The sequence below is a fragment of the Lactuca serriola genome, chromosome 8 (genome assembly GCF_051521515.1).
Source record: "Lactuca serriola cultivar US96UC23 chromosome 8, Lser_US96UC23_V15, whole genome shotgun sequence".
In the NCBI taxonomy this organism is placed as follows: Eukaryota; Viridiplantae; Streptophyta; class Magnoliopsida; order Asterales; family Asteraceae; genus Lactuca; species Lactuca serriola.
The window spans coordinates 151,688,717-151,695,328 of NC_136415.1; the positions used below are offsets into that span (position 1 = coordinate 151,688,717).

A 6,612-nucleotide genomic window follows, 5' to 3' on the forward strand; every position below is an offset into this window, starting at 1 on the left:
TGTGCACCAATGCCTTTTTTTGATAAACGAACAATACTGAAGTGTCTATGTTTTACTTTCCTTGGTGTACCTATGTTGGGATTTATGAACTTCATATTAACATGATTTTTGAAAGTGCGCCAAATCTACCAAAATGGGACAAAACTTTCTTCATTCCATGTTCATTGATTGCAAAAAAAAAAAAAAAAAAAAAAAAAAAAAAAAAAAAAAAACTTTGCATACGAATCGTTAGCTGCATTTTAGTAAATTAAAAGGTGGTTGAGAATTGATTATATATTTAACGCGGGAGTGTGTGTAACATCCTAAAAATCAATAGTAAAAATTTCATTTTTATTATATTCAAAACACTAGTATAATTTCATCTAAACATTGAAAAATATTTCAAAATAAACAATTATCAGAGTTCATTCCCAAAATCATATATTGTGGAAAACACGGATGTATACGCTGCGATCAAGCCGGACCCTTTCTTTTCTAACCAACTAAACAACTAACTGTCAAATATGTGAGTGCCAACTAAGAGGGAAGAGATTGCTCGATCAAGGTTAATTTTGAGAGAGGTAAAAACCTGCTTTGATACCATGTTACTTATCTCCTTGCTTTCTCATTGGTTAATTATCTTTCATTTTATACATGAGTGTGCCTTTATAGAGAAAAATGCCTAACAATAAATAGAGCCATAATAATAATAATAATAATAATAATAATAATAATAATAATAATAATAATAATAATAATAATGACACCAAATTTAGTACATATCTAACAACTTATGACTTGTTAAAAGAGTGGTGTCAATTTAGTAAGTACTTTATCATGCTATACTCGATTAAGTTAGAGACTTTATTAATTATATATCTTAAATGGGAATGTGGTATGGCATTATGAAGACACTCATTTATATATGGATAAAATGTCAGCTCGATAAGCTGAAATGAGTTGGCATGCTTAGTTCAAGGGTCAATGATGTTATTGTCAGGGAACTATCTCTATCTTAACCAACACTGCTGCTAGTTTTATAATCGTAGTCTTTTGGATATTGATTTAGATCCACAAATTCACTTTTTACTTATAATGGAAAAACGGTTTCAAGAGTTTTTTTTTTGACGGTTAACAATGTTTTTGACTGTTAAAGAAATTCTAGATCCACCGAACTTGGGTTGTTTAAATGGTTGGGATTTCCTCAAAATAACATATATATATATATATATATATATATATATATATATATATATATATATATATATATATATATATATATATATATATATATATATATATATATATATATATATATATATATATATATATATATATATATATATATATATATATATATATATATATATATATATATATATATATATATATATATATATATATATATATATATATATATATATATATATATATACTGAGTTATGAATCTTAGACTTGGTATTGGAACGTAAAATATGAGGTGTCTTAATATGGGTGTGTGCTTGGTTTTCTATAGTAACTACGGCTTCTTCAAGTGTTGATCATTTTTATAAGATAGCGGCCGGTAACTAGTGGGGTTATTGTTTCACACTCTTGATTCTTGTAGAGTCGTAGTATATGGTTCCGTTTATGTACATACATATTAAGCCATTTGAACAAGCACCGAAGAGATATCCAAGTTATTTCATGTAATTAATTTTCTTATGCTTTTACGTGTAGGAGGAGTATTTCAATGAATTCATAACATATGATCCACGTCTGTGACCTGAACTGAAAAGCTTTATGGTGACGCATAAAGATAATAAACGACTTCTAATAGTCTGCCAACCCTATTGATTATACCAAGTTGCTCTGATTTCATGTCGTTTATTCTTTTGGTATTATCTTTTCCCAGCCAGATGCGTTAAGATATTATCAAGTGGGCTGATTTCAACAAAAGAAAACCCTAATACTTTCTCTGACTAGATTGACTTGGACTGCTTCCAGATTCCCTTTGCATGTTCTAATTGTCAACTTATTATCATATGTTGGAAGAGCTCAAAATGCTACCTTGTTGCTATTATAAGTACACATACGTTATTAGTGCATTTTGCGCATTGTATGCTTATGATATAGATGTACAAGTAGTTCATAACAAGAAACTACCAGCAAATATGGTTCACAGCGAGCACAACAAGATTAGCCTTTGCCTTCTAATACTGTCGTGCTTTTTAAACCATGCATTATGTGCACACTCCAATTCATCACAAAACCAAAACATGAACATAAATAATGATATATTAATAGGCGTGGGAATCATTCTAGATATGGAGTCACCAATGGGGAAGGCCATTCACAGCTGCATTACCATGGCGATATCTGATTTTTATGCTCTTCGTCACAGTTACAAAACAAGGATAGTTATTCACACTAGGGACTCCGAGGGAGACCCAGATAAAGCTCTTTCATCTGGTACGCTCTCTATCTAGTTTACTTCGTTCAACTCTCATTTTGATATAGACATAGACTATATATTAATTTATGTTTATTTTTTTATTTGTTTCTTTACTTGCGTGAGCAGCATATAATCTGCTGAAAAAAGCGAAGGTGCAAGCTATCATAGGCCCAGAAACGCATCTTCCGTCAAAGTTATTGTCGTTGGCTGCTGATAAAGCTGCAGTTCCTATATTTTCTTTTGCTAGTCCGTCCTCAAGGGAACACCCATTCTTGTTCCAAATCAAACAAGATGAATACAGTATGGCCAAAAGCATTGCTGCTCTTGTGAAATCATATAATTGGATGGATGTTATCTTTATTCATGAGGACACCGATGATGGCATGGAGATCTTAAGGTATCTGGCTGAGTCATTCCAAGATAAAAACATTCGTATCAGTTACAGATGTGCGATTTCTGCCTCAGCCACCCATGATGAAATCACCCAAGAGTTACGTAAGATCATGACTTTTCATGCAACTGTAATTATCCTACATGTGTCACCTTCACTAGCATCTAGCCTTATCTTAAATGCAAAAAGGTTTGGAATGGTTAGTGAAGGATATGCATGGATTTTAACTGAAAAAACAGTTGACCTCTTGCGATCAACGAACTTTACTGTCGTTGAGTCGTCACAAGGGGCACTAGGTTTTAGGTCGTATGTTCCACCATCAGACAGGCTGCACGATTTCTTTCACAGAAAGAACTCCACCTCAGTAACAAAAGAAGTGCCTGTGCCTGCCTTATGGGCATACGATATAATTTGGGCACTTGCCGAGTCTGTAGAGAAGGTTGGAGTCCCACATAATGGTTCTATGCTTTTACATGAAGTTTTGAAAATCAGATTTAAGGGCATAAGTGGTGATTTTCAGCTCAGTGAAAGAAAAGTAATGTCCAATGGATATGAGATTATGAATGCGGTCGACAATGGTGAGAGGAGAGTAGGATATTGGACACATTCACAAGGAATCAGGAGAGCACACCCACATATTAAGAGCCACCGTTTGTATCCTAGCCTAGGCTCTGATGCTGTTGTCTGGCCCGGAGGGTCTACAACTGCTCCAAAAGGTTGGGTGTTTCGTGCAACTTCCAGTAAAAGGTTAAAAATTGGTGTTCTGAAGATAAAAAACTTTAAGTACTTCATGGATGTAGATCATGACGTTGAGACCAATGTTACAACTGCCACTGGATTCTCCGTAGATGTATTTAATACTTGCATTCGTGCATTGCCATATGACGTTCCATACACATTCATTTCATTTGATAATGGCACTTACGACGATCTTGTACAGAAGGTGTACAATGAGGTATATATGTTTCTTTCTGACTGCAAATTTAACATGAAACATATGATTTACTTGGAAAGACATCTAATTTTGTAGTCTATATATGGATTTGCTTCCTGACAGGAAATTGATGCAGTTGTGGGTGATTCAACGATCTTGGCTAACAGATCTGAGTTTGTTGACTTTACAGCAACTTATACTGACTTGGGTGTAGGAACACTAGCCAGAATCAAGAAGAAAGACATATGGTTCTGCTTGAAGCCGCTGATGAACATTCGTATATGGCTAACTGCTATTGGTTGTGTTATCTTCAATGCCTTTATTGTGTGGGGTATTGAATGTATGGATCCAAATTCCGATGTTTCACGTGGAAGAGTATCCTGGACGTCCTTCCTATTGATCATCTTGTTTGCTCAAAGTTCTCCCTCTTTCTCTCTAAGATGCTTTTACTCACTTAGAATTTATTAATCAAGATCTCACAGTGATTTGCATTTGCATTTGTATTGTAGAAGAGAAGTTGTCGAGGAATCCATCAAAAATTGTATTGTTCATTTGGTTCATCGTGGTGTTTGTGTTGTTCACGGGCTACACTGCAGTTTTTACTTCATTGTTGACAGTAGAACAATTTGAATCGGCATCAAAGGGAGGACTTGTGGGGTTTCATGGAGGCGATTTTATGAAAGGAGTGACAGTCAACAATCTGCACTTTGAAAATTGGAAGCACAGTCCATTCTACTCATACGAGGCTTATGCTCATGCTTTATCAAAAGATGGTAATGCTGATGCCATTGTTGATGAAATTCCGTACATCAAGATGTTTCTTAGCAGGTACTCTGGTGATTATGGCTTGGTCTCCTCTCGACCAATCACTGCTGGTTTTGCCTTTGTAAGTACCCCTTCCTGCTCTTCATGCTCAGTTTCCCCCATTATCATCGATTGCATGAAGTTTCATTTTATTTTTTTTTTTATTTTTATTTTTTTTTGCTTTATAGCAAAGAGTGTTCAAGATGTATAAAAAAACACTTTAAAACGTTTTTCTTAAACCATATGACAAACATAACTTCACATTTTTCTTAGTATAGCACGACATAGAAGCGTGTGTTTCATATTGTATTATACGCCTATATATGGTTGACATGTGTATCTTATTCAGATATTCCAAAAAGGTTCGCCGCTTGCTGAAGACGTGTCAAGAGAAATTGCGAGGATAAGATTAGACGGAACTCTAGAAAGTTTGGAGAATAAGTGGTATGAGAACCGGTTATCTCTTCCATCCAGAAATTCTACAATACCGCAGGCCTTGACACTTGATAAATTTGGTGGTCTTTTTATTATTAGTGCAGCCACTTCTAGTATAATCTTTATATTGTCTTTATTTTACCTAATTCGTATTAGATACGTGATTTGATGACTAGTATATCTATGTTTTTTTACTTTTGTTTTATTTAAATGCCTTGGGGAGATGACCAAGACATGCTAGATTTGATTTAAATATTAATTGATTTTTTGTCGCATCATGTATGGACTCAGGTCAATTGCATAAGTTATTTGGAATAAGAATACTTATTGGATTAGTAAATCATTGGACGGAGTTTTTATTTTTTTTCGTCGGTTTTGGTCACCGTTCAATTTGCCGGTCTATATCTTCAAGTCATTATCATTCCACCCTTGGAATGGATGATTCTACCTTTAATGGTGGATTTAGGAAAATGGAACCCTAACTTGACGAATCATGATTCTAGACCATAAATTGAGTTCTATTCTAGCTTATATTAGTTGCATTTTATCCAAATATATGATTCTAGGTACGGCTGTAAACGAACACGGGCTTGTTCATGTTTGTTCGTTAAAATTAACCGAAGAAATAAACAAACACAAACGGATAAACGAATGAGTTTTTTGGTCCGTATTCATCCGTTTAACAAATTACATTGTTCATGTTTGTGAACATGCCTAACAAACATAAATGAACAAAGATAAACAATAATAATTGAACATATATGATCATAAATGAACATATAACTAGTAATGTAATCAAACATAATTATGCATATATGAACATAAAAAAACCTTATATGAATGAACATAAACAAACAACATACACGAATGTTTATGAACATAATGAACAAAGAAAATCAGTGTTCATGTTCGTTCGTCTAACTAAACGAATAAAAATTTGTATTAATTTTAATTCATTTATTAAATAAACGAACAAAAATGAACTTTCAGTCGAATGATTCACGATCAATTCGTTGTTCAGTTCATGTACACCCTATTTCTAGGTTTATTTAGTGAGTTATATGTCTATATGATTGATTCTTGCGACGATTACAAGGCAAAAAAATAATTTGGTTAAATTCCTTTGGAAATTACTGACGAAATTTTCTATCGAAAATTAGTGATTAAATTCTGACCTAATAGTGACAAAGATAAAAAAAATAAAAAATAAAAAAAATAAAAACCCTAATTTTAGTGACGGGATATTTACACAATAGCAATAAAAAAACCCTAATTTCTATAGAGTGCAAATGTAATTTTTAACATGTGTTTTCTTTTACTATCCGTCTGTATTCCGCCAATAATCACGAACAGATTTCCAATGAAACTGTTTTTTTAGAAAATAAATCAAGTTTATTATTATTATTATTATTATTATTATTATTATTATTATTATTATTGTTGTTGTTGTTAGTTAAATAATTATTTACTATTATAAATAAAATAGTACATTTACATACCCAATAATTCAATTTTTCTAATTATTATAGCTATAATACTTTTATTACTACTTATAATTAATAAGAAATTAATAATTAACCAAGGCAAATATATTTTTAGAAAGTAAATAAATTTTTTTATTAGTTTTATTATAAA

General features: G+C 32.4%; 1 protein-coding gene across 1 annotated transcript; it reads left to right on the forward strand.

Annotated features, from left to right (window-relative positions):
* Positions 1 to 2,087: 2,087 nt before the first annotated feature.
* On the forward strand, positions 2,088 to 5,247 carry LOC145069356 (glutamate receptor 1.2-like). The gene is made up of 5 exons (XM_079016281.1): positions 2,088 to 2,430; positions 2,540 to 3,759; positions 3,862 to 4,156; positions 4,248 to 4,624; positions 4,892 to 5,247. The coding sequence occupies exons 1-5, from the start codon at positions 2,133 to 2,135 to the stop codon at positions 5,144 to 5,146; spliced, it is 2,445 nt and encodes an 814-aa protein (XP_078872407.1). The 5' UTR covers positions 2,088 to 2,132; the 3' UTR covers positions 5,147 to 5,247.
* Positions 5,248 to 6,612: the final 1,365 nt, after the last annotated feature.

Bases quoted from the DNA above. Each gene is read 5' to 3' on its own strand.
- LOC145069356 (XM_079016281.1), top strand. From the start codon at position 2,133: ATGGTTCACAGCGAGCACAACAAGATTAGCCTTTGCCTTCTAATACTG. The intron at 2,431-2,539 runs GTACGCTCTCTA...TTGCGTGAGCAG, and splicing joins AGATAAAGCTCTTTCATCTG to CATATAATCTGCTGAAAAAA. The intron at 4,157-4,247 runs GTTCTCCCTCTT...TTTGTATTGTAG, and splicing joins GATCATCTTGTTTGCTCAAA to AAGAGAAGTTGTCGAGGAAT.